This window comes from Pelodiscus sinensis, chromosome 3, assembly GCF_052426305.1.
Source record: "Pelodiscus sinensis isolate ZL-2025 chromosome 3, ASM5242630v1, whole genome shotgun sequence".
In the NCBI taxonomy this organism is placed as follows: Eukaryota; Metazoa; Chordata; order Testudines; family Trionychidae; genus Pelodiscus; species Pelodiscus sinensis.
In genome coordinates this window covers 60063850-60090544 of record NC_143054.1, presented here as the reverse complement: position 1 = coordinate 60090544, position 26695 = coordinate 60063850, and the positions used below count along the sequence as shown (strand labels likewise).

The following is a 26695-nucleotide window of genomic DNA, read 5'->3' as shown; positions in this document are numbered from 1 at the left end:
AGCAAATGCTGATTGGATAGTCAACTAGTCTTTTACATCCTTAGATCACAACTCCCTCCCAGACCCTGCATCTCTCCCCCAGGCCAGAATCCTCTTGCATCCATGACCCCTCAGGGACCATTCACCCCAAACCTCTGCTACAGATCATAAACTTCTCCTTCACCCAAACTCCCTCTCAGACCCCACACTCCCTCCTTCACCCTAGTACTTTATCCCAAGCTCCCTTTTATACCCCACCCATAGTCCCAGATGCTACATGCTCTCCACAGAAGTGTGGCCCTTGATCATTTGCCAACTCTTGGAGTGGCTGCCCATTAAAATTATTGCTCACCACTGGGTAATTCCAAAAGTATAGCTGGCAGAGCTCTGAAAATTGTTTTTCTCTGCTCAGTCCCACATCAGTCTTTTGGGAAACAAATGAGGTAGGAAGCGTGTGTAGGTTTAGTGATTGGTTAGCTGTTAATTCTGGACTTATAATTAAATTGTGATAATAAGATCAAAGATGGACTGTAATTTTTTAAAAGTTAATCTGCATAGTTAATAGCCCTGATTGGTTTATAGTAACAAATTGTTCATGCACATTGGGGGAAAAAAATCCCAAATATATGCATAGACTGAGGGGGTCAAAATTACCACTCAAGAAAGATCTGGAAGTTGTTGCAGATAATTCTCTGAGAACATCCACTCAATATGCAGCAGCAGTCAAAAAAGCAAACCATGTGGGGATCATTAAGAAGGGTTACATAATAAGACCGAAAATATCATTCCCTTATATAAATGTATGGGATGCCCACATCTTCAATACAATGGGCAGATATGGTCCCCATCTCAAAAAAAAAATGTATTGGAATTGGAAAAGATTAAGAAAATGCCCCCCCTCCCCCCCCCCCCCAAAAAAAACCTAGCGTTATGGAACAGCTTCCATATGAGGCGAGATTATTGACTGGGATATTTCATCTTTGAAAAAAGGTGACTGAGAGGGGATATGATGGAGGTCTATAAAATCATGACTGTTGTGGAGAAAGTGAATAATGAAGTGTTGTTTATTCCTCATAATATGAGAACTAAGGGTCACCAAATGAAATAATAGGAAGCACATTTAAAACATAGTCATTCTTCACACAACACATCATCAACCTGTGGAACTTCTTGTAAGGGGGACTAGATAAGTTCATGTAGGATAGGTCCATCAATGGCTATTAGCCAGTATGGGCAGGGATGGTGTCCTTAGCTTCTGTTTGCCAGAAGTTGGGAATTACAGAAGGGGATGGATCATTGGATGATTACCTGTTGCGTTCATTCCCTCTGGGTCACCTGTCATTGGCCACTGTTGGAAGACGGGATACTGGACTAAATGAATCTTTGATCTGACCCAGTATGGCTGGTCTTGTGTACTTATGAATCAGACTATAAAATAGGTAAAATATACAGTACATAAGGGGAAAACATTAAATTGTAAGCATGACAGTTTTATAGACTTTATATTTTTGGGGGGGATCTCTTTAAGATGTTTGTTTTTTTTCTTTCATTTGATGTAATTAAGTTTCAATAAAATCATTTGTTGTTGTCTTCACTAATATTCCTCTTTTAAAATTGAAATTATTCCATCAAAAATAGAATAGGTGATGTATTGAAAAACATTCCCTGATCTTTTCTATATGTTACCTGTCTTTTGTGCAATCTTAGAGCTGGAAGGGACCTCGAGAGGTCATCAAGTCCACTACTCCACCCTCATGGCAAGTCCAAACACCATCCTAGATCATCCCTGAGATGTCTATCCAGCCTGCTCTTAAATATCTTCAGTGATGGAGATTCAATAACCTTTCTAGGCAATTTATTACAGTGCTTAATCACCCTAACAATTAGGAAGTTTTTCCTAATGCCCAACCTAAATCTCCTTTGCTGTAATTTAAGCCCTTTGCTTCTTGTCCTATCATCAGAGATTAAGGGAAGATGGTGGTAGTGGGAGTTTTACCTGGGTTCAGAGTAGTGTACAATAGAATGAAAAGGAGGAGAGAGTGAAGGCTTTTATCTACATAGAAGAGTTTGTGCACTCTGTCTTCCCTGCACCCTTGACCTTTACTAAGCAAATGAATAAAGGTTTAGTTTTATTTTAAATAGTCAATTCCATTCAAAATAGGGATGTAATAGTATAATCAATTCAATCATTTAATTGATAAGCAGAAACTTATAGATTAACGCTATCGACTACACATATTCCCACTCCTTCCCTTCCCCCCTGCAAGTAAATTTTTTAACAGACTGGCCAGCAGTCCAGCTCAGTCCTGGCTTGCGACAGGTCTGGGACCTACCCCTGCTGCGGCTCTGCATTTAAAGTGTATTAGGAGCCGGGCAGGCAACCAGCTTAGACTCCCTCCCTGCCCCAGAGAGGGGCTGCTGCCATCCCGCACTACTGCCTCTTTATCAGAGGCAACTGGCAGCCAGTCCGCAAGGCGAGCTGGTTTTTAAACTGGCTCCCCTCATGGACCAGCTCCCACCTTGAGCACAGAGTGGCAGGGGGCTCCTCAGGAGTGAGGCCGGCGCGTACTGGCTCTGCCCGTTGGGGACTATAGAATAGTTGACTAACCAATAAGAATTTATGAGGTTACTCAGCTATTCAATTAACGGATATTTAGCATCCCTAATTCAAAGCACTACTTATGACCTAATGTATTTTCAGTTTAAACTTGGGTAACTGGTGGGATTAAACTGCTTTTTGGATTGATAGAGGAATAGGCTTTTCAAAATCTTAGCAAGGCCTGTGTTTTCTCAGGTTTCAGACACACATGTACACTTCATCCTGTGTCTTTTATACTGTCCTGTTTCATCTGGTTAATGATCTGTCATATGTTCTCCTTGTCCAGAAGTGTTTTGTCCCCTCCTCTTGCCTCCCTCAGCATTACTCTCCCATTTTGAGAACAGGGAGCGTGGCTCTCTTCCAGTTTCATGTGCTTCCTGGTCCTCTGCTCCCATTCACACTCTTTCAAGCCTTAGCCTGCCAGTACATGTCTTTTCATGGACCTCTGTTCCACTGCACTTTCTCTTGATAGCCTATTCAATTTATGCATCCCATGTGTTCTCTGGAATCATTTTGGAAGTGGGTCTATTTCTATTCATAAAGACTACTTTTCATGCACTTAAAAAAAAGGGGGAAAAAATCAACATCAACAAACCTGAAAGCCACTTCTCAGCAAGAAACAAATTTGTATAATATTTTCAGACTTTCCTCAATTTCTGAGGAATCCTATTCTGTATTACCTCGGTTAGGACAACTGGTTTTATTGCTTATGTGGTACAGTATGCTGGGAGCATGTCCAAACTGTTGGTACTGAATTGTATTCCATGTGGGATTTCTAAAATCAAGTGTTTTTCCAAAGAGAGTGGGCTTGATTTAAATCATCATATAAATCACGATTTAAATCACTAGTCAGGAAGACTCGATTTAATCATGTTTTTTACATAAAAGTGCATTCTTGTTTGTTTATAACCTTAATACATATTCTTCACAACTTAAGAGGTAGATGTTTCATTTTTAGAAGGTATGCGCTATTCTTTTTAAAGTGATTTATTTTTATTAGTTTCACATCTGTATGAGAAAATGAATGATTGTTTGGTTATTTCATTTACCAAAAGTAATTGAAGCCATTCTCCTCCCAATGACTTCATAAATATCTGCTTAAATATCAATTTAACAAGTTAATCATTAATATTTGGAGGATTTTCCATTCTGTATTAGGAAGAGAAGATGACCAGACATTTAAATGCTTTTATTTAACTAAAAAAAAGTTATTTATGTATTCTGGATTTTTTTTATCAACAGCAAACATAATATTTTAACAAAAGAAGCATGTGAGGTTTTTTTAATTTAAACATTCAAGTTTTTTAAAATCCGGTTTTTGTTAAAACGTTTAAATTAAAATAGTTGATTTAATTTTTTTAAAATATTTGTCAGCCAAGTCAACATGAAAAACTCAGAATACACTCAGTCGTGTTAACCTTCATTTTCCTGTTGGTTCATAATCTCGAAAAGAAAAACAAGCTTTCCTGCTTTTTTCAGGTCCCAAACAATTTCTCAATTTGGAATGAATTAATCCAAAGGAATTGTTTGCTCTTAGCTTTGACGCTTATAGTTGGCATTGTGGAAGTATGATTGCTGGATGCCCATTTCATAGCCAACTCCTCTTTTTCAGCAGTTAAGGTATGAGCCTGGTTCCGAGTATTGAGAATATTTGCAAGAAAATGAGCTGGAGACCATCATTCTTAAATGTATTAAAGACAAATACATCCTTAATCCTTGGAGAAATACTTGGCCACTGATAAATATGTTGGGTTTAAAGGCCTGATGATCATACAAAAATGTAATAAGTATAGGTGATCTACACTGGTTCTTGGTGTAATTGCTAAGCCTCAACCTTAGTCTTTGACAGTTGCTTGCAAGACTCTATTTGTGTGTGTTATACATAACTAGAACATTGGTTCTGTCTACACTGGATTGGTAAACTAATTGTATATTGGTGTGATACTGAGTGAATTAATAAATTGTTGTTTGGTTAATAATAATCTGTCTTGATTTTAAAAAGACTACTGTTCAAGTTAAATGTTGACCTGAAGAGAACTTGTTAAATTAATAAGCTAGTAAGTACTCCATGGACTCAATAAAAGGGGTTATTCCATTAAATTCCATTCTAATAGTGTCTATGACACCTAATTGGCAAATCTAATTTGTTAGATTTAATCTTTAAAATCTGTCACATCAGCAAATATGTAAAATTGACTCCCCATTCATAAAACTCGATTATTTTTCATGGGCTACTGACATTTGTATGGGTTCAGTAAGTACTGAAAGAGACACATCTTGATTCTGGTTCAGATTTCCCATTGTTGATACTGCTTAGAAGAGGTGATAGTTCTTTGAAATCTGTAGTGTCTGATCAGTTCTGAAGAAGTAGCAACTACAGTGGCTACTGCTATAACAAACTAGCCACACTCAACTAGCCAAATAGTCACATGTGGCTAGTGTGTTGGACACCGCAGTTTTAAAGAGCTTGGAATTGCTTAGACCAGGGGTGGGCAATAACTGGCCCATAAGCCGAACTGGATTCACTAGGGTTAGTCCCTGACAGGCTTCCAACTTGCTTTGTTTACCTGCACATTCACAGTCATGGCTCCTCACAATTTCCATTGGTTGCAGTTTGCAGTGCCTGGCCATTGACAAGTATAGGTCTTAAAACTTTTGGGATCAAGAACTTTAAAAAATTGTTTTAGAAGGGAATTGCTGCAAAAGAGGTTAGCAGAAGGAGGAATTAAAAACATCCACTCAGACTTTTTTTTCCCTCTTTAAAGCCAACTGTATCTAAGCTTCCAAATCTACTTGAGGGTATGTCCACACTATAATTACAAATCTGCAGCTGGTCTCTGCCAGCTGGCTCAGGCTTACAGGGGTGTTTAATAGTCATGCTTATGGTTGGGCTTGGGCTCTGAAATTTTGGGGGGGTGAGAGGTTCCCCGAGCTCAGGCTATAGCCCGAGCCTGAATGTCTAAACTAGTGATGTAAAAAATGGGGAAAATATTAACTGTGTAACTGACAGAAAATTCTATTAAATTGGTAACCGCAGGGCCACTGTAGCTGCTGCTGGGGATGGTGCTGCTGGCACTCTTGCGGCTGCTGGGCTGTACTCGTGGTCCAGTGGGGCTGCCAGAGCAGGTGTTTCTGGTTCCCGGCCCCACAGAGCTGACAGTGTTGCCAGTTTCACGGGGCTGCTGGCAGTGAGTTTAACCAGTGCTGACAAGTGTAAGCTGATTGGTTGAACTCGTACATCCCTAGTCTAAACCACAATTAAACAGCCCTTAGCCCAACATAGCTGGCATGGCCCAACTGAGAGGTTTTTAAATGCAGTGTGGACTAGGGATTAAGTGACTCGTTTACATGTAATAGTGTAGTTGGTTAATAAGCAAAAGTTTATAGATTAATGCTATAGCCTACAGGCATCTGTTCTCTCTCCTCCCCCCCCCCCCCGTAAGCTTTTTAGCAGGCTGGCCAGCAGCCTGGTCAGTGCTTGCTTGCAATGGGTCCGGGACCTACCCCTGCTGCAGCTCTGCATTTAAAGTGTATTAGGAGCCAGGCAGGCAGACAGCTCAGCCTGGTTCTGACTCGCACTGGATCTGGGAGCTCAGACACCCCCCCCCCCCGCCCCCGAGACAAGGGCTGCTGCCCCCCTTCGCTGCTGCCTCTTTATCAGATACAACAGCACAGGGTGACAGCTGGTCTATGAGGGGACTTGGTTTTTAAATTGGCTCCCCTTGCAGACCAGCTTCTGCTTGGCATTCCACACTGCTGCCTCTGATACACAGGCAACAGCACAGAGTGGCAGGGGGCTCCTTGGGAGTGAGGCGCACTGGCTGCCAGTCCTGCCCCCCAGGGACTATGAAATAGTTGACTAAAGGAAAAGAATTCATGAAGTTACGCAACTATTCAATTAACTGATATTTAACATCCTTATCAGGTAGTCGAGTCACTACTCAATTACTTGCTACCCCCAAACTTGCTATCTCTGTATCAGAGGCAGCAAGGAGGGAGCAGGAGAGGCAGAGGCACAGCAGGGGAAATGGCACAAGTGGGGACTTATGTAGTCACCCTGCGTCCGAATACTGCACCTCTGCCTCTTAAAATGTATTGAAAGCCCAGTGGGTGGCTCTTACTACATTTACAGGGCAGAGGTGCAGGATAGTGAGTGCCCACCGTTACTGACTAATGGAGTAGTCGATGGAAATTTCATTGACTACTTGATTTAGCTGATTGATTGAAATTTAACATCCTTAGTGTAGACTTACTCTTAGTGATTGCAGCTGAGCTAATAGCCATTAATGCCTCTAGGATACTCTAAAGACTGACTTCTAACTTTTTGAGTAATAGTAACTATCTCAACATTTATTTGTATTTTTATGTGATTTTTTTTATTCTATTTTTTGGACTGGTTTTTGTCTATATTCAAACCAAGGAAATTATTAAATTGTCTACATATTGCTCCTGAGGGAATTATGCAGCAAAAAATTAAGTGTATATGTGCATAAAATTTTACAATTCACATTTTACATAAATAAATGTGGCTCCACCATGGCAGTAGGGCACAGGCCTCTGGCTGACTGAGGAGAAGATCATCCTGAAGTTTCCGGGATCCCCCAGCACAGGGACTCAGCAGCAAGGCTGCACCTGACCCTGACCCAGTGCGAAGGCTGGGTCTGTCTGTCTGCTTGGTGCACCAGGTATAGCTGGGCAGGTTTGTCCCAGCATGATCCAAGTATGGAAGGGCTTAGTGTGGAGAATGCAGTTATGGGATGAGTGGTTTAAGTGGAGCAATCTGGGTGTGGGTGGTTCAGAGAGAGATCTGGTTGCACAGGGCTCATTGAGAGGGGGCAGGGTTCCGGGGGGGCAGAGGCAATGCAACTCTGTAGAGTACTCAGTGTAGGAGAATATCGAGGAAGTGGAGCTTGGGGGTGTGTGGGCATACTTAATAGGGGGTCCTGCTGCTGAGGGAGTGGTGTTAGCATGGGGGTCCAGGTGCAGCTGGTTAGGGATCAGTGGCATGGGGGCGGGTCTAAAGGGTCCAGGTGTAGGGGGTTTGGCTTGTCAGGGTGAGAGTTTGATGGGCCTGCTTAACAGAGAGGGCCTGCTGTTGCCAAGAGAACACTACCTACTGAGCTCCTGCTTCCCCCATGAGATTCCCCTATCTACTTTTCTTCATCCCCCTCTGCTCACTCACACATTCCCTTCTCCTACCCTATAACACCTCTCTCATCCTTTCTCTCCACTGCCTCTTTCCCTCACCACCTCACCCTCCACTCATTTCTCCCACCTCTTACCCAATCCCACCACAGGCACTTAGTAGGGATGTTAGTGTTTAATAATCGTGTAACTGCACCAAATCTTAAGGGTTACACACTGATTTAATGGTTCCTGGGGACAGGGCCGGCAACCAGTGCATTTCCATCTCTACTTTCAAGGAGCCCCCTGCCACCTCCCACTGCTGCCTCTGATACTGCAGGGGTGGCCCCAAGCACACCATACCGCAAGCCCTCCGAGAACAGAGACTGCTCTGCAATGGGATTGAACTCCCCGCAGACAGAGGCTGCTCCTCCATCCCCACTGAGTAGTCTCTGTCCGCGGTGAGCCCAGGCCTGCTGCAGAGGGAGACTGCTCTGGCATCCATTCCCCTCTCCGCAATACTGCTGCCTCTGATAGAGAGGCAACAGTGTGGAGAAGAGGGGGCAGATGGCTCCACGGAAGCCAATATGTGAAAGAAGCTGGCTTCCAGCATGTACTGGCTCCCTATTGCCTCCCCTTACCCTCTGTGCTGCTTCCTTTCTATCAGAGGCAGCAACATGGCGGTGGGGGAGGGGCAGGCGGCTCCATGGGATCCTGTGCTCTTGAGGAACCAGCTCCCACTCCCCCTTGCTGCCTTTGATATAGAGGCAGGAGGGGGGGGGGGGGAGAGGAGCGTGTGTAATCATTTGGATAAACAGATAAGCCAAGGCTTATTGGTTAATCATTTACATGACTGTACACTAACATCCCCAGCACTTACTGTTGCATAGAAATAGGAAGGTTCCCAGCCAACACACAGAAGGGAAGCACAACTGATACTAGGACCAAAGAAGCTGCATTCAGCTGCAGAGTCATCCAAGTTGAAGAATTGAGCCTTTGTCTGCACTTGCAGCATTAAAGCATTGTGGAACACAAAAGCCACCTCCCAGAGGGGGTTCGCTCCCAACTTAGAGAGAATAGCTCCCAGTGCTGGGAGCCCCTCTGTTGGCAAGTTATTGTGTTAAAATATGCCCCTGAATGATCAAGTTTCAGCTCAGTAACTTGTCAGTGTAGACAAGTCTTTAGTTTCTGTCAGCTGGGCAACTCTGTGCTTGCAGAAATGGGTGGAGGCAGTAGCATGTAACCCTATGTGCCCACCATGCCTGGCCTCTGTTTTGGGGAACAATTCCCGCCCCCCCCCCCCCCCAAAAAAAAAAACTGCACACATGGTCTTCCTCCCTATCCAGTGCGGCTTCCTTTTGCTTCCCTGATGTTGCCTTCAGGGAGCCATGGGAAATATGGTGGAGCTGGGGGAGGTTATGTGTTCTGCAGGCACACAGGATCCCCCTGGAGTAACGTTTGAAACTGTCTGAATAAGAGCAGAAAGGCCTTTAGTGATCTCTTTTGCTGTTTATATTTTCTCTGGGAGTACATTGTTTGATGATAAACCAATTATTTGTTATGGTTTGTGTGTCAGGTGGGTAAACAGGGTAAACTTACTTGACAGTGATAAGTTGGAAGACAGCATGTGAAATATTGATTATTCCTTTGTCCGTAATTGTGTTAGTCTTGTTTTCTTCCCTTTTGCGCTAGGGTTTAGTAAGTAACAACTCATTATACGTTTAATTAACCCCCCCCCCTTCCTGGTAAGATATAGTGTTCTATATTTTTGTTGATACATCAGCACCTGGATTTATTTTAACATCAACTAAGTGAGGTTCAGTTTGTGATGTCTGCAACAGATTGAAATAATATAAATCTCCCTGCCACAGAAGGAGCTAGATTTACCTTGCTACACCAATATCTGTTGTTTGTATTGTTCAGCTTGTCTACTTGTCATTGGAGGAAATTGCCAGATAGGAGGAGCTACTCTCTGGGCTCATCTAGACTACAGGGAACAGTCGAAAGACGGTATGCAAATTCCGCAGAAATTTGCGTATCTTCTTCCGATCGTACTTTTGAAAGCGGAGCTTTTGAAAGTGAAAGTAATTAAGATGGGGCTTTTTCAGCGAACCACCCTCTTAAAAAAGCCGCTCTTCCTCAAAAAAGGAAGTTTATGCGGCTTTTCAACAAAGGAGGGGTTCGCCGTAAAAAGCTGCGCCTTAATTACTTTCACTTTCGAAAGCTCTGCAGAGCTTTCGAAAGTGCGATTGGAAGAAGATATGCAAATTCCCGTGGAATTTGCATACCTTCCTTCAACCGTTCCCTGAAGTCTAGATGAGCCCTCTGAGTGAGACCCTACTACAAAACAGAATATAGATAGGTTGATGGAGTGTGTGAGAATAACTCTTCTCAGGATTTGGGGTGGAGGGTGGGGAGAGAATATCTGTTGTGAGTTAAAAGAAAATTAGAGTATTGATTAAACAACTGATTGTTTGAAGCAATTTTTGTTCTAGAGATGTGAAAAATGGAGCTTTAGTGACTGTCCTTGTGAAAAAATATTTCATTGTTTAAATTGAACTACATGAAAATTGAATCCATTTTATGGGAAACTGTGAATGTTGATGTCTAGTAACTGCAATTTAACTATAAGTGGCATGCAGTTACTGAAGGAAAAAAACGTAATACAGCTGTAGAAGAACAGTGTACCCAGATTATTAAAATGATTGTGGGGTGGGGATGATCTCTAATGACAAAGCCATTTGTCGTCTTCAAGATATTTCAAGATTAATTATTACTGATATTTCTGTTAGTATAGTTGTGCTAAATGCTATTTCTGTCTTGCCATTGTAGAGTTATTTTAGCAAAACATAAAGGTCTTGCTCCAAGATAGGGCAAGGCAGAAAAGATCTGCCTGAGTGGCAGCACCCACGCTGAGTCTCTGTGCTGCAACTGAATTTATAATTTCTGTGGCATGTTTCTAGATCAAACAACCAAATGGTCACTGAAGCTCCAGCAATGTCCAGGAGTGCCAGCTATTACATCACCTAACAGATGATGTCCAGGCCTCTGTGATCAAGAGGCAGTTTAAAGGATAATTTGTTATTGGGGAGGTGGCGGGTCCCAGCTCCCTGCTGGGACTCCTTGCAGACAGGGACTGCTCCACAGGATGTGGAGCAGACTCTGCTTGCAAGGAGGCAGGCAGTAGTGCGGAAGCAGAGCTGCGGGAAACTGGCTTTTTAGGCAGCAAGAGCGGGCAAAAATGCAAGTAGTCGAGTAATCAATAAGCCTAGGCTTGTCGGGTAGTTGACTACTCGACTAGTCACTTACTTATCCCTAACTCAGAATGCTGCTGCTAGGAGTGCTCCCTCCTCACTTTTGGGCATCTGTGCCAGAGGGGTCTGGAGCAATGGGAGTGGGGCATGTGTCCCCTCACTAGCTACACCTAGGGAGTGGGGGAGAAGATGGGCATGCTCCTCATTGTAGTATGCCCTGGGCATTGCCTACCTACCCATCCCTTGCTGGCCATGTCTGGACTTGGAGTTCACAGTCAAGCAGGAGTCTGCCTGGTAAATCATTGCATGAAAATTGGTACCATTATTTGTAAACAACTGGTGCTTGGTGGAAATTTGTCACTTGAAATCTTCCCAGCTAGGATTCTTCCATTGTCTGGTGGGGGGGGATAACGCCTTCCCCTAATGGGGAGCAGGCATGGAGGAACCTGTGCCTGACTAGGCAGCCACAGCAGGCAGGATGGGGAGGAGCCCTTCCGTTCTCCTCTGATCTCTGTTGCAGGGAATGAGATGGCTTCTGTTGCAGTGACCCTCTCCGGTCTGGACAGTGCCCCAGTGTTGAGCTCTATATGGGACTGAGTGCAGGCTCCTGGTGTTCTGGTCTGGGCTCAGATCAACCTTCCCTCTATCCCAGTACATCCCCTTCATAGTCACTACCTTCAGCCATGGGTCAGTGCTGCCTATGCACAAAGACAGCAGCTGGATATTTTCTAGTAATGCTCTGCCCCTGCCTCAGATGAGCTTCAGATTGTGAGGCATCAAGAGTACAGAGCTCCTGTGTGCCATATGCCATGCACCCTGCACTAGCTCACAGCAGCTTAGAAGAAAACAAACACATTGCTGACATGGCAATTGTTCTGTGGGCCCAGCTCAGGCAAGACTTAAAGTGGGCAGCATTGCAAGGGATCACAATCTGGGCAAAAAAGAATTATAAATGGAGTCGGGTCACTGATGGGCAGCTCTTACATGGCAGTCTACCAAGTTCATGAACATTTATTTAAGCTGAAATTGTAATAGATTTCCCCACTTTTCCCTTCCCCAGTGCTTTTTCAGGCCACCTTAAGCACCGAGTTCAGGGATTCACTAGTATCTTGCAGTGATGAACACACAGAACATTGCTAACTGTTATACATGGGCACTAATATTATATGTTGAGAGGATGTGGCCTGCATAACAGAGCGTTGTATATGCAGCCCACAACAGTCGTTAGGTTGAGAACCATTGATATATGGTGACTAGCACAATAGAGCAGTGATCCTTGAGGTTCCTAGGTGCTACTGAAATCGAAATACATAATGATGATGATGATGGTGATGATCATATCTTCCAGCAAGAGATACCTAAGTGAATGTCTCTTGCATTCACCTTTCCATGAGCAGAATTTTGGTAGCTTTTTGGTAGGTATGTGATCATATATATGTTTAAACGGTTAACCAATGAGCCTGGGCTCATTTGTTAACCTTCACGGCAATACACAAGGCACTCCTTCCATCTGCTGCTGCCTCTACCCATATAGCTGCCCTGTCATTCTGCTTTTCCTGATAAGACGGCTCCCAGAGCCTCCTCTCCCCTGTATGTAAATGTGTAACAGCTGAAATTTTCAGTGGTTACTTGTTGAAACACCACTTTTAAACATCCCTACTTTTTGGTCCAGAACAGAAGACTTTGCTAACAAGGGCTTTGCTTTTCCATAGGTGCATGGGGGAGGCTTCTGTACGTCTTTCAGTGAAAGGGGCTAATAGAAGTAAGAACAAGCAGAGATAGCGTCTACTGACAGCTCCTACTACCAAAGATAGGTTTAATTCTCCGCTTGGTTGCAGATGGCCAAAGCTGAACCCAGAAAAGCATAGCAAGTTAAAAACAGGGTACCTCAGTCCATTATGGAGTTAAAAGGGGCAGTCAAGGCATTGAACCCTAAGTAACTTTTAGGGATATTAGCATGTAGTTTCTTAAATAATTAACCAGTAAGCTGAGGCTTATCGGTTAATCCGAACGACTGCACGCACCCGCCCCTTTGCGCTGTCTGTATCACCTTTTAAGCTGGCTCTCCACGTATTCTGCTTCTGTTGTGCTCCTTCCGCTCCCTTGTTACCGCCCACAGAGGTGGGGGTGGGAGGGCACCATCTCCATAGGGTGGGCAAGGGCATAGCAGGTATGGGCGGGGACTGAAGCAGTGCTCACTTACGCCGATTCCCACTGTGGGTGCTTCAGCCTATGAAATGTATAAGAGCCTCGCAGGGGTTTTACACATTTACTTATGTGTAAAATTCTAAAAATTCTTCCTAAAATATGTATTTTTCTAAATGGTAGCTGTGGTGGTTTTTTTTTTTTTTACTTGAACCTGGTATTCCAAGCTATATTGAACTCCAGAAAACTTTGGTGCACAGTTAGTTGCTGCTTTTGCAGGTGCTTAGATGAGGGTCTTAAATCCTGTTTTGTACCTAACTGCTTTTCTGCAGTTTCTAAAAATAAATGTGTAGTTTGATTATTGCTGTTACCTTGAATTCAATTGTACAAGTTTGCTTTTTTGATGATGGCTGTCATGGATCCTGCAGTTAGTAAGTGGGTCTGCAATCAGCAGTCTGCAATTCAGATGCAAAAATTTGCTGTACATCTCTTCCTATTACAAAGACAGTCTTTGCTCAGTGTCTACAACTTTTACACTTCCTGTGGTTCTCATAATTTCAGACCTGATCTGATTAACATCACATGCTGAGTATTGCTCCTGAAATCCATACTAAAGATGGTGCTCACCCTGGTTTAAAATGACTTCTTAACTCTGCTTCATACCGTTTCATTTTTGACAATAAATTGGAAGAAGAAGAAGAAAATGCACAGGTTCTCCTATGAAATCCATAAAGTTTCTGCTTGGACTATTTAGATGTAGCAGCCAAGTGACGGTGGTCTTGTAGGAGCAGGGAATTGCACGATATCAGCTCTCTAGAGATGCAAATGTAACTATAGGCAGTCCCCGGGTTACGTACAAGATAGGGACTGTAGGTTTGTTCTTAAGTTGAATTTGTATGTAAGTCGGAACTGGCGTCCAGATTCAGCCGCTGTTGAAACTGACCAGCAGCGGCTGAATCGGTCACACCTGGGGCAGAGCAGCTGGGGTGCTGCTGAGATGGTCCCGCAGCGCCGCTCCTTGGCGCTACTGGACCAACCCGGCAGCACCCCAGGTGTCCCCAAGTCAGCCGCTGCTAAAACGGATCAGCGGCTGATTCCAGGAAGCCTTGGGCAGAGCAGCTCTGCCTTGCGCTTCCTGTAGTCAGCCGCTGATCAGTTTCAGCAGCGGCTGACTGGGGGACGCCTGGGGCAGAGCAGCTGGGGTGCTGCCGGCTTGGTCCAGTAGCGCCGCACCTCGGCGCTGTGGGACCAACCCGGCAGCCCCCCAGCTTCTCTACCCCAGGCGTCGGCGAGAAAAGCCTGGTCTGCTGGGAGAGTGGGGGCAAACTAGCTGCACGCACCCTCCCCCCCGAGCAGACCAGGGAGACGCAGAGCAGCTTTCCTCGCCACGGAGGACGCGGGTGGCGGGACTGCCAAGATGCGCCGCAGTCCCGCCGCCCGCGTCCTCCGCGGCGAGAAAAGCGGCTCTGCGTCTCCCTGGTCTGCTGGGGGGTGGTGCTAGCTCCGTCTCCCTGGTCTGCTGGGGGGAAGCGCCCCTGCGCTGCCGGAGGCGGCGACAGTGGGGAAGGCATCCCGCACTAGCGGGGCCTGTGACGTAGTGGGGGTACCTGGCTGGTTTCTATGCTGCTGGCTCTGGGGTAACCCCCACTGGCTGCCGTGGGTACCACGACCCAGCAAAACAGGATGAGTCACTTTGCAAACCAGTATGGCCAGACACCCCCCATGGAGAGGAACAAAGGAAGGTGGAATGCTGCCCTGGCTGGGGGGCAGGGCTGGAAGAGAGTTAGTTAGTTGTTGGCTGGGAGCATGGAGGAGACAGCCTAGGGAAAGGGGCTGGAGTTTAGGGGCCCAGTCTCCCCCATCTCAAGGGGGCCTGAGGCATCCTAGCCCAGCTCTGTGACCAGACTACATCTGGGCTGTGCTGTAACCTGGAGAGGCAATAAACTTCCTCTATTCCACCGGCTGGTTCAGTCTGTTTGTGCCATTTCGGGGTGCAGGAGATGGGGGACCCCCAACGCGCCGTCACAGGGCCCCTTCCCCACCCGTTCGTAACTAGGGGTCCGACGTAAGTCGGACTGACTTAACCTAGGGACTGCCTGTATTTCCTGTCCAATGCCTGGATCCTCGTTTCTAAGAATGTATTTTTTTTTCATTTTTGAAGAATAGTTATGCAAAAGAATTTCAGCCAATAGGTGATTTTCAAGCTGTACACTTACTGTTTACTTATAGTATGCATTTCGTATGTAAGCAACATAATGTTGCCCTTTTTGACCTGATTGGTTTGTTGAAGTTGGGGTACTGTGGATTCTTATAGTTGAGTAGAAATTGATTAAATCTGTTTTCTCAGATGCAATCATGTTTATTTACAAACAATATACAAAGTTGTGCTTCTCTGAATTCCCTATTCTTAGGCTTCCATCAGGTTCCTGATACACTAAGGATGCTAAATTTAGTTTAATCAACTAGTCGATAAGTGAGAGAGCGGTAGAAGGGTTAGCTCCTGGCCTGGGAGCTAACCTGTTGTGGCTCTACCTTTTAAATGTATGAAGAGCCAGTCAGCTCCTAATACATTTAAAAGGCTAAAGCACAGCAGGAGGGACCCAGCATAAGCCCAAACAGCTGATTCCTGGCTCGCGCAGGGTACCTCCTGTTGTGCACTAGCCTTTTAAATGTATTAAGAGCCAAAAGACTAGTCAACTAGTCACTTACATCCCTATGCTGTACCTAGACTTTTGCTTGGATTTTTTTCAGGTAGGCTCTTGTTCTTTCTAGTTTATTGATCCAGACGTAGACTAGGGATGTTACGTTTTCATTAATCAGCTAATCAAGTAGACCATGGAATGTCCATCAACTACTCTATTAGTTGATAGTGCGCTCTCTCCCTCTGAAATGTACAGGAGCCGCCCCCAGCTCTTGTACATTTCAAAGGGAGAGAGGCAGTAGGAACCTGTGCCAGCAGGGAGCAAAGTAATCTCCACTGATATGGGTTCCCCTCTGTGCCTCTTCCTTTGAAGAGTTGCAGGCAGCTCTTGTACATTCCAAAGGGAGAGGAGCAGCAGCGGGACCAGCACGAGCAGGACTGTTTCAATCCCTGCTCGTGTCATTTCCTCACTGTCTCCTACCCCGGGCAGAGACAGTTGGGGTTTATCGCTAGACATGGAAGTTGAAGACCTTTAATGGAGCATTGGAAAGAGTTACCAACAGTTGCTGTAGGCCAGGCATGTCAAATTCGAAGCCTACTGAGGGCTGCACAAACGAAAACTGATAGCTTTCAGGGCCACCAAAGAAAATGTACTTCTATCAGAAAGTCATATCTATTATACATTACGTTTTAGGTATATTTTATAATTTTTCAGGTCTTATTTTAATATAATGCAATAATTTGATGTATAAAATTATTTGCCCATATAAAATATTTTTTAGTTTAAGTACATATTCAAGGTACTTTTTAATTTTTTATATGATACATAACTTGTTTTGTTGAAATAAAAGCAAGTATAGACCATGATTAATCAAATAGAACAGGCTTCTGTGAAAATTTCAGATACTTTGTAAGTTTGAGATTTTGCATAGACATACAAAGCAGGCCAATGACAGAGCTGGATGTACAGCTCTCCTGAATGTTAGTCAATTTGCAGTCCAGATTTGTCTGCCCTTTGTGTTCCCCAGCCAGAGTGAGGAATGCAGCAAACAATTTACATATTTATTGATATGAAATTAATTTACGTTTTGTGATTTTTTTTTTATTTGGGAATAAACAAATAAAAAACCAAAATATTAACAAAATATCCCCCTTCTCTCTCGTAGAGCCAGGCCGCTGCTGCTGTGATCTGCACTCGACCACATGTTCCGAGCGGCCAGAGGGCCGCACTCCATTCTTTTTAGAAATGTAGTGGTGGGCCGCCAAAAATTTTGCTCGGGTCAGAGGCCTGTTTGACATGCCTGCTGTAGGCAATATGAAAATAGGAAAGAATGCATTAGTTTGCCCCTCAATTCTTATTTCCCTAATTTTAGTATGTTTGGGTAGATGGTGTGTGTCCTGCTGCTTCCTAACTGGCACTAAATGCAATGTTTTAAATATAGTTTTTGCAGAATTGCTGTTTCCTTCCATTGCTTCTTAAATCCTTTAGTAATCTTTCAGCTGTAAGTAAGTTCTCAAGTCTGTTCTGTTAGCAGTTGGTTCAGATTATTATAGATCAGGCACTAGATGGTAGGGATGTTAATTATCGGGTAACTGAATAGTCGAGTAACTGCATGAATTCTTATTGATTACATGACTATTCTGTAGTCCCTGGGGGCAAGGCTGGCAGCCAGTGCGTTCCAGCCCCACTCCAAGGGAGCCCCCTGCCACCTCACACTGCTGGCTCTGTGGAGCAGCAGGCAACTCTGATACACTGCTACCTCTGATACAGAGGTGGCAGCAGCCTCTGTCTGTGGGGAGTCCAAACTCCCTGCAGATCGAGGCTGCTCCACCTCCCACGGAGCACCCTTTGTCCACAGTGAGCCTGGGCCCTCCACAGACTGAGGCTGGTCCCCGGCAGCAGTCTGTGTCTGCAGGGAGTCTGAGCTCCCTGTAGTGTCTCTGTCCGCGGGGAGCTTGGATACCCCGCGAACAGGGGCTATTGCTGGGGACCAGCCTCTTTCTGCAGCGGGCCAGGCTCGCTGGGGACAGAGGCTGCTCCATGGAAGGCTCTATCGGCTGTGGATAGAGACTGCTTCATGGCAGCTTTCCCTGCCCCGGCCTCCTCCCAGTGTTGCTGCCTCAGAATGCAACAGTTTTCTACTGTTGTAGAAAATTATTTTTTTAAAGGCTTTGTTCTCATTGAGGTTATCAACTATTAGGACCATGGTTATATCCAGTCTGATCATTGCATCTAGAAGGTTTTACCTACCAAATGATTTAAATAAAGCAATGGTTGTTTTGAAAAATCTAACTGGAAAAATAAATGATGGCTTTATCTACATGTGCAGCATTTTATGTGATAGTGTGGTTGCAGCACCCGCACTGGGGGAGAGTGCTCCCAGTGCTTAGGAAAACCACCTCCACGAGCGACGTGGGTTCCTGTGCTGGGAGCCTGCCTGTGCTGGCTAGTTAATGTGCTGAAACTTGCTGCTCTGGGGGGTGATTCTCACACCCCAAGGAAGAAAGTTCGCTTGGCAGTGAAGACAAGCCCATAGAGCAGGGGTTGGCAACCTATTGCTCTTGAGCCAAATATGGCTCTTCTGTTGGTTCAGCTCAGCCTCTTCCCCACCCCTTTCCCTCCTGTTTCTCCCCACAGCAGGGAGCCTGTGCTAGCACTCCAGCCTCATGGTCCACTGCAAGTTTGGAGCTCTAGCACAGGCTTCCTGGGGGCGGGAGGGAGGGCTCACAGGAAGCCCTGAGACTCGCTGCCGGATCCGGCTTGTGGGGAAGAAGTGGCTGCTGCTTCCCTTCCCCCTCCCCTTGTTGGGGCAACAGCCACACAGGGAAGCGCTTCCTGGAGGCTTTTCCTGGAATCGGGCCAATGGGAGCAGCAGGAGGTCTGTGGTGCTGGGAACCACACAAAATAAGTAAGTAGCCTTCCCCGCCCCCTCATGCCCAGAGCCCCGCACCTCCAGCACTCCTTACTCACGCAGCAGGAGGTGGTGCCCGGGCTATGGTGCTGAGAACTGCACAGTAGCAAGTAGGTAGCAACCCCAATCCTCTCGGCCGAGACCCCTGGCCTGCTCCTGCACCCTTTCGACTGGCCAAACACCTACCCCCAGCCTGCTCCTAAACCAGTTTTCCCTCTAAACTGCGCAGCAGCACAGCTTCACAGGTGATCAATCCGCACTGCCCAGTGGTGCTGAGTGGGCAGGGCTGATTAACCACCTGTGAAGCTGTGCTGTGCCACAGCTTAGAGCAGGGGTGTCCAAACTTTTTTCAAAGAGGGCCAGATTTGATGAAGTGAACATGCGTGAGGGCCGACCATTTTGCCTGACATTCTTTGAACCATTAAAATTAAATGCAAATTAACTATTTTATGCAAAGTTTATTGCAAACGGCATACTTTTCATTTCGTCACATGGATGACAAATCTAAACAGGTGTTAAATCACTCTGCCTTTCATATCTGAAGGCCAGATGAAAAAAAAATCCAGGAAGCTGAAAAATATGTCGGGAACATTGTAAAGTACATTACATATTATTGGTAATAAAGGTTGTCTGTCAACTTTTAAGTTGAAAAAATATGAACAGGAACATAACACCAAGTATATATGTGTCCAAATATATTTATAACTGATTTAGACCAACTGACATTAACTGAGATTTTACAATGTATTCATCTCAATACATATGGATTCGTTGGGGGCCATAAAAGATAGATATTGCCAAATTACCTGTGGGGCCGTATTAAACCGGAACACGGGCCGCAATTGGCCCGCGGGCCGGACTTTGGACATGCCTGGCTTAGAGGGTACTTTGTTCTGCACCCTCCCTTGCTCCCTTGACCTGACCAGACACCCTACTCCCAGCCTGCTCCAGTACCCAACCTCCTGCCCAGATCCTGCATTCTCACCATTCACTTGCAGCCCTGTCCTACACACTTAACCCCTCATATTTGTCACCCATTCCAGAATCTAGGGGATCCCACAATCCACAAACCCTGGAACCCCAGAAGTACTAATCTGGACTGAGGCCTTGAACCTTCATTCTTCCTATTCCTCCCCACACCATGGTGCTGCAGGGGAGTGAAGTGTCAGTTGGGAGCCACATGAGGGAGGGCTGGGGGCGATTTGGAAGGGGTTTATTTTACATCTCACTTGTGTCATCCCAAACTGATTTTTATCTTGGTGAATGGCTTCCAACCCAAAAAAGGTTCCTTATCCTGCCATAAATAAAGAGAATGTTGAAATCTTTTCTGCTGGACATTATATTTTACTTTATTTAAAAATTGAGGCTGGTCAACAAAGCCCAAATTGGGACCTGGCCCCTTTCTGGCTGCAGCATCCTGTCTCAGGCCCTGATCCTGGGGCAGGCTCCATGGTCCAGCTTCTATCTGACCACTGGAAGGGCTGATGGTGGCTCCCCTCCTGCTGCAGCACAGGTAGGAGGAGAGGCCATGATCCGGCTGCAGCGATCCTGGCCCGGACCGTCGTCCAGCCATTGCTGCCCTGGTGCAGCAGCCCAGCCCTAGTCAGGTAAGATAATCCATCCCCAGGGCCCCCCCAAATACTCTATTTCCCACCCCATGCAGCCTGCTTTGCCTCCTGCATTTCTCCCACACCCCAACCCCTGCCCTGAGCTCCTCATGCACCCCAGTCCTGACTCATGTACCCCCACATGCACTAATTGTACCCCCAGCAGCAGCAGAAATCCCATTAAATAAAGTCTGTGAGTACAATGTTTAATTTATGCTATTATTAATCATGTCAAGTATCAATAATATTAGATTGTACATGTTCAGTCATGCGAATGGGCATTCTTACACATCTGTTTGTTGACCACTTGTGAATTTTGATGTGGTTTGGCTCTTTGGTTTGAAAAGGTTGCCGACCCCTGTGTGTGTGGGGGGGAGGGGTTGAGGTCTAGACTGACAGAGTAAAATTGCAGGGAGACTGACCTGAGGTTGGTATGCAGTGCATATCCTCGGAGAAAATTGTGAATATGTCAATGCTGTCAACTGAATGGCTGATTAGTCGAGTCAAAAGTATGCAGTTCTTTTTCTGTTTCAATTAGCAGTCCTTTAATAACAATATATGGTGTCAAATGTGTGCTTTTTCCCTTGAAACTAATTCTGGAACATGAGATTCAGTCAATATGCTGAAAGATGTCATTATATAGTTGTGTACGTTCTAAAAATGTCAGTACTGCAATCACTAAATACATGGTTTAGAGCAGCGGTGCGCAACTCAGGGATCGCAACGGGGGTCGCGGCCGTTTTCCTGGGGGGTTGCAGTGCTTTGATCTGGGCCAGCTGGCATTTTGTTTTCTTGACTCAGCACCCGACATACACGTGGGGGGAGTGGCAGGGAAGCAGAATGGAACGGTGCTTTAAATTAAAAAGGCCGCAACAAAAATGTTCCTGCCAGCCCTTTTTTTCCTTCAACAAAAAAATTCCCGGCTTCGGGGACTGTGAATGTGAAAAAATTGAGCACCTCTGGTTTAAAATAGCATGCTACTTCTAGTTAGTATTGATTTATGATCTGGCTTGAAATGAAGGCTTACCTTAACTTGTTCTCATTTCAGCTTTGGATAGATCGCAATCCAAGAGAGATGGCGGTTATAAAAATAATTGGAGCTTTGAACATGTGGAAGAAAGTGAAGGAGATGCAGAGAAAGAGTAAGGATATTTTTATCTAGGTTGATGACCAGAAAAGTGCTTGATTAAAGAAACACTTTTTTTTGTTAAACTATTAATAAACCCTAGTGTATAATAGTGTGTAAAATGTTAGGTCCTTAACTTTCTCTTCAATATCTTAATACTAATTTACAAAAAATCTACTTTGGAAGTTAGTAGTCTTAATTATTCTTTGACAAAAAGTACTTTGGAAGTCGCCAGTCTTAATTATTCCTTGACAAAACCAAATTAAAATGGAATGAAGATACAAATCAGTACAGGAGGCCCTTGTGATTTGCACAATCGCTGTTTGTGGTTCCATGTATTTGCAGGTTGTCTGTCCCAATCTGAGGGGGTAGAGTCAGGGGCTGGCTGCCGCAGTGCTGCTGCCCAGTTCCTGTGATAAAGATACATAGTATGACTTTCAAATTGTGGTTGAGAATATTTGGTGAATAGGGTAGCTTTAAAAAAGAAATATTTAGGATTAATGGCCTTTCTCGGTATTTTAAAAATGAAAGTTCATGTATAAGGTGAAGAATAAAATTTTCTGCTCTAGAGAAACTCATGAAGAATCTCCCTCTTTCAAACTGGGTCCTCTTCCTATTGTTCCCAAAGGGAGTGAAGCCAAGCTGTCCTCTGCAAGATAACCCTCTATGCTGTATGGGGAGAAGAACACTGTGAGGAGTAGGTAAATGAAGACAGTGGCCATTTTTTTTGAAAGGCAACCCTTTTTCATTTCATTGAGGCCAAAAGGAGATGACATTATTTTAAAAGGGGGTAATTTTCATGCAGTCTTTTGAAGGATATTGTGCCAGCCATGCTGATGAATAAGCTTTCATTTATGAATTAAACAGCAAAACATAATCTTTAATAAACACATCATTCCTTTTTAAAAAAATGTTCAGACTTCAGTGAGTTTTAACTCTGTTGTTAAAATGTTCTTATTTATTAAGATTATTTGATAGGGTCCTTCACCCCGCTCCCACAGCTCAACCCTTTGCCCCAGCCTTGAACCTCACCCTCACACTCTGAACCACTCAGCCCCACCCTGCCACACACTGTCCATGTGTAAAATGATCTTTATGTGCACCAAAATAGAGGTGATGTTTCATTCATAGCCTCCTTACTGGTACTCCTAATGCAATTCATTCCATACGCAGACATAAAAAAATTAGAGGGAACATTGGTCATGTTGTTACTTTCAAGGAATAAAAGGTATTAGTATCAGAAGATTGATTCCTACTCAATATAGCCTTTTGAGACTTTTTGTCGATTCAGGTGTTTAATTGTAGTCCTCCTGGTTTTTGCTCTTGCTATTCTGTTGCTGTGTTTGTAGTGTGTTAGTATCTAGAAGGTGTACAAACAAAGACAATTCCTGTCTTTAAGAGCTTCAACATAAGAATGGCCACGCTGGGTCAGACCAAAGATCTGTCTAGCCCAGTATCCTGTCTGTCAACAGTGGCCAATGCCAGATAACCCAGAGGAAGGGATCACAATAGGTAATCCTCACTTGATCCATCCCCTGTCTCTCACTTCCAGAGAACGCTTGAAGTCCTCAAAGAGCGGGAAGGGAAATAAGAAGCAAAATTACTTGTTCAGGGTTACACAGCAGGCTAATGACAGAGCTGGATGTACAGTTTGTCTCCTGAATGTTAGTCAATTTGCAGTCCAGATTTGTCTGCCCTTTGTGCTCCCCAGCCAGAGTGAGGAATGCAGCAAACAATGCACTTCTCACTCCCTGATAAAAGGGAAAGAGTCAGCAATGTCCCCATCTAAATTTTGGGTGAAGTGAAGGAGCTAGGGATGTAACGGCACAACTATTAAAATGGTTAACCAGTAAGCGTGAACCGTGTAACCATTAAGATTTTCAGCTGTTATATGCTGCAGGCTCTGCATCATAAAGTTTATACTGCAGAGCCTGCAGTGCAGTCGGCTCCTTAGGAATGGGATCCACAGCCAGTATGTGCCAGGACTGGCTGCTGGCTGCACTCCCAGGGAGCCAGCTGTGCTGTGGGCTATGCAGTATGGTTTTTATACTGGAGATCCTACAGCCAGGGCCGGCCCAAGACCTTTTGGTGCTGTGGGCGCAGGCGCACGGCGCCGCACACGGAGCATGCGCGCGCCGGCCATGGCCGCTGGCGCACAGCCCGGGGTCCGCCCCTGGGGCGCACGGCACATGTGCTGCCCAGCCCAGCCTGGCCTGGCCAGCGCTGCTGGCATGTGCGCTGGGCCGTGCAGGGCCCCGCAGCCAGGGGGAAAGGGCGCTGCTGGCCGGGGCCGGCGCTGTGGGAGCCAGGCACGTGGCTCCTGATGGCAGCTGTAAGGGACTCTGCATGACCCTTACAGCTGCCGTCAGGCACCCCTCATCGGTTGGCGCCCTGGGCAGCTGCCTGGCTTGCCCATGCCTCCGTCTGGCCCTGCCTGCAGCACAGGGCAGCAGCCCATTCCATTTCCCGGGAGCTGGTGCATGCCTGGAGCCAACTTTTTAAGCCTGATCCCAGCATGCACCAGTGGTCACCTACAGCTCCCCATGCAGTATAAGCTTTATACTGCAGAGCCCACAGCGCAGCCGGCTCCCTGGGAGTGGTGCTAAGAGCCTGTCCTGCCATGACTGGCTGTGGGCCCCGATCTTGGGGAGCTGGCTGAGCTGTGGGCTCTGCAGCATGTAAGTATTATACTGCAGAGTCGGCAGAATGTAACCACTGAATATCTTAGCATATCTTAAAATATATTGCTTACTTAATTAACTACTTTTTAACATCCCTAGGGAGAGCTTCAACTCCTCCTCCTCCCCCCCTCAACTACCATGGTGTCTGGGGGTTGGGAGGTTCGGGGTTGGGGCAGTCCCAGATTGTGGGAGGTGCATGTTCTCAGCCAGACCCTTACACCTGCTTGGCGATTGTCTCTTTTCAGCATGGTTTTCTGAAATTCAATCCCATTCCAGGCAAATACCATTTTCCTGGCACAAACAAACCTTTACTTTGCTTTAAGTTATGATAAGAGGAAGCTGCATACCAAATTTGGTGGTCCTAGCTCTTATAGTTCTTGAAAAGATAGACAAACGCTGTCAAATATTTAGTAGATGTAGGGAAGTGCAGCTGAATTCAGGAGTGACCACATCTGGGACTACAGGTGAAGAAGTTGGGAATACAGGTGGTGTTCTCGTCAGTCTATTTGGCCAAAGGTAGGGGTCCAGGCAGAGAGACATGCATTCTGAAGGTGAATGCCTGGCTGCAAAGATGGTGTTGCCAGGAGGGCTTTTGCTAAGCAGAGATAGGATTCACGTATCAAGTAAGAGGAAGAGAGTATTTGGATACAGACTGCCTAAGGTAGTGAGGAGGGCTTTAAACTCTGTTCGACGGGCAAGTGACCAAAGCCTACAGGTAAATGAAAAACCTGTGGAGGCCTGGGAGATGGGTCAGAAATGGGAGGGACCATGGGCTATAATATCAGAGAAAGGAGGAACAAGGCAGAACTGGGGGGCAAAACCAAATCAGTATCTTAGTTGTCTGTATATAAATACAAGAAGTATGGGGAATAAGCAGGAATAACTTGAAGTGCTAATAAATAAACACAACTATGATACAGTTGGTATTACAAAGACCTGATGGGATAATACCAGTTATTGGAGTATTGGTATAGAAGGGTACAGCTTGCTCAGGAAGGTTAGACAGGGAGGTGGTGTTGTCTTATGTATACGTTTGGACTGAGGTTGAGATGGACATAGGAGACAGACTTGTTGAGAGTTTCTGCATTAGGTTTAAAGGGGTGAAAAACAAGGGTGATATCATGCTAGGGGTCTATTGCACACCACCTATCCATATAGAAGAGGTGAATAAGGGTTTTTTTAAACAACTAACAAAATCATCCAAAGCGCAGGATTTGGTGATGATGGGGGACTTAAACTATTCAGACATATGTTGGGGAAACACAGCAGGGCACAGATTATCCAACAAATTCTTGGACTGCACTGGAGATGAATTTTTATTTCAGAAGGTTGAGAGAGCTGCTAAGGGAAAATTTGTTCTTTGAATTGATTTTAATAAATAGGGAGGAAGTGGTGAGAGTGTGAAAATGGAAGGCAGCTTGAATAAAGGTGATAGTGAAATCATAGAGTTCATGATTCTAAGGAATGGTAGAAGGGAGAATAGCAAAATAGAGACAAAGGACTTCAGGAAGGCAGACTTTAGTAAATTCAGAGAGCTGGTAGGTGACGTCCCAGAGGAAGCAATACTAAGAGGAAAAACAATTGAAAACAGTTGGCAGTTTTTCAAAAGGGACATTGTTGAAGATCCAAGAGCAATGCAAAGAAATGATAGGAACTATAGCAAGAGATCATTTGCCTTAACCAGGAGATCTTAAATTATCTAAAAATAAAGAAGTGGAATCTAGGTCAAATGATAAAGGATTATTATAAGCAAATAACGCAAGTATGTAGGGGCAAGATTAGAAAGGTGAAGGCACAAAATGAGCTTAGTCTAGCTAGAGACATAAAGGTTAAGAAGAAAACATTTTACAAATACATTAGAAGCAAGATGAAGACCATGGACAAAGTAGTCCTATTGCTCAATGAAGAGGAAAAACAGTTACAGAAAATGTGGAAGTGGCAGAGGTGCTTAATGATATCTCTTTTTGGTTTTCACCAAGAAGGTTGGTGATCATTGGATATCTACAAGAGTGAATGCTAGTGGAAATGGGGTAGGTTTAGAAGTTAAAATAGGAAAATAACAAGTTAAAATGACTTAGCAAAGTTAGATGTCTTCAAGTCAGCAGGGCCTGATGAAATGCATCCTAGAATACTCAAGGAGTTGACTAAGGAAGTAGCCGAGCTATTAGCTATCTTCTTTGAAAAGTCACAGAAGTTGGGAGAGATCCCAGAAGACTGGAAAAAGGGCAAATATAGTGTCCATCTATAAAAAGGGAAATAAGAATAATCCAGGAAACTACAGACAGGTCAGCTTGTGTGCCAGGAAAGATAATGGAGCAAATCAAGGAATTCATCTGGATGATAAGGTGATAGATAACAGCCAACATGGATTTGTAAAGAACAAGTAAATGTGATATACATAGACTTTAGTAAGGCATTTGACATGGTCTCACATGACCTTTTTATCCATAAACTAGGGAAATATAATCAAGATGGGGCTGCTATAAGGTGGGTGCATAACTGACTAGATAACCGGGGTCGGTTCTGTTCAGTATCTTCATCAACAATTTAGATACTGGCATTGAGTGTACGCTTATTAAGTTTGCAGATGATACAAAGCTGGGGATGGGTTACACCTGCTTTGAGGT

At 44.9% G+C, this 26695-nt stretch overlaps 1 protein-coding gene across 7 annotated transcripts in view; it reads left to right on the top strand.

Moving 5' to 3' along the window:
• SENP6 (SUMO specific peptidase 6) overlaps window positions 1–26695 on the top strand; it is a 180133-nt gene that overhangs the window by 23088 nt on the left and 130350 nt on the right. For 4 of the 7 annotated variants that reach the window (XM_075923799.2, XM_006131960.5, XM_006131957.5 and 1 more), the window contains exon 2: window positions 21310–21403. The exons of 1 other annotated variant lie outside the window; for it this stretch is intronic. In XM_075923799.2, coding sequence (XP_075779914.2) covers window positions 21310–21403 — 94 coding nt within the window. Of the gene's footprint in view, window positions 1–4057; window positions 4199–21309; window positions 21404–22015; window positions 22089–26695 lie in introns of all 7 variants that reach the window. 2 more of the 7 variants (XM_025189130.3, XM_075923800.2) reach the window with 2 other exon arrangements.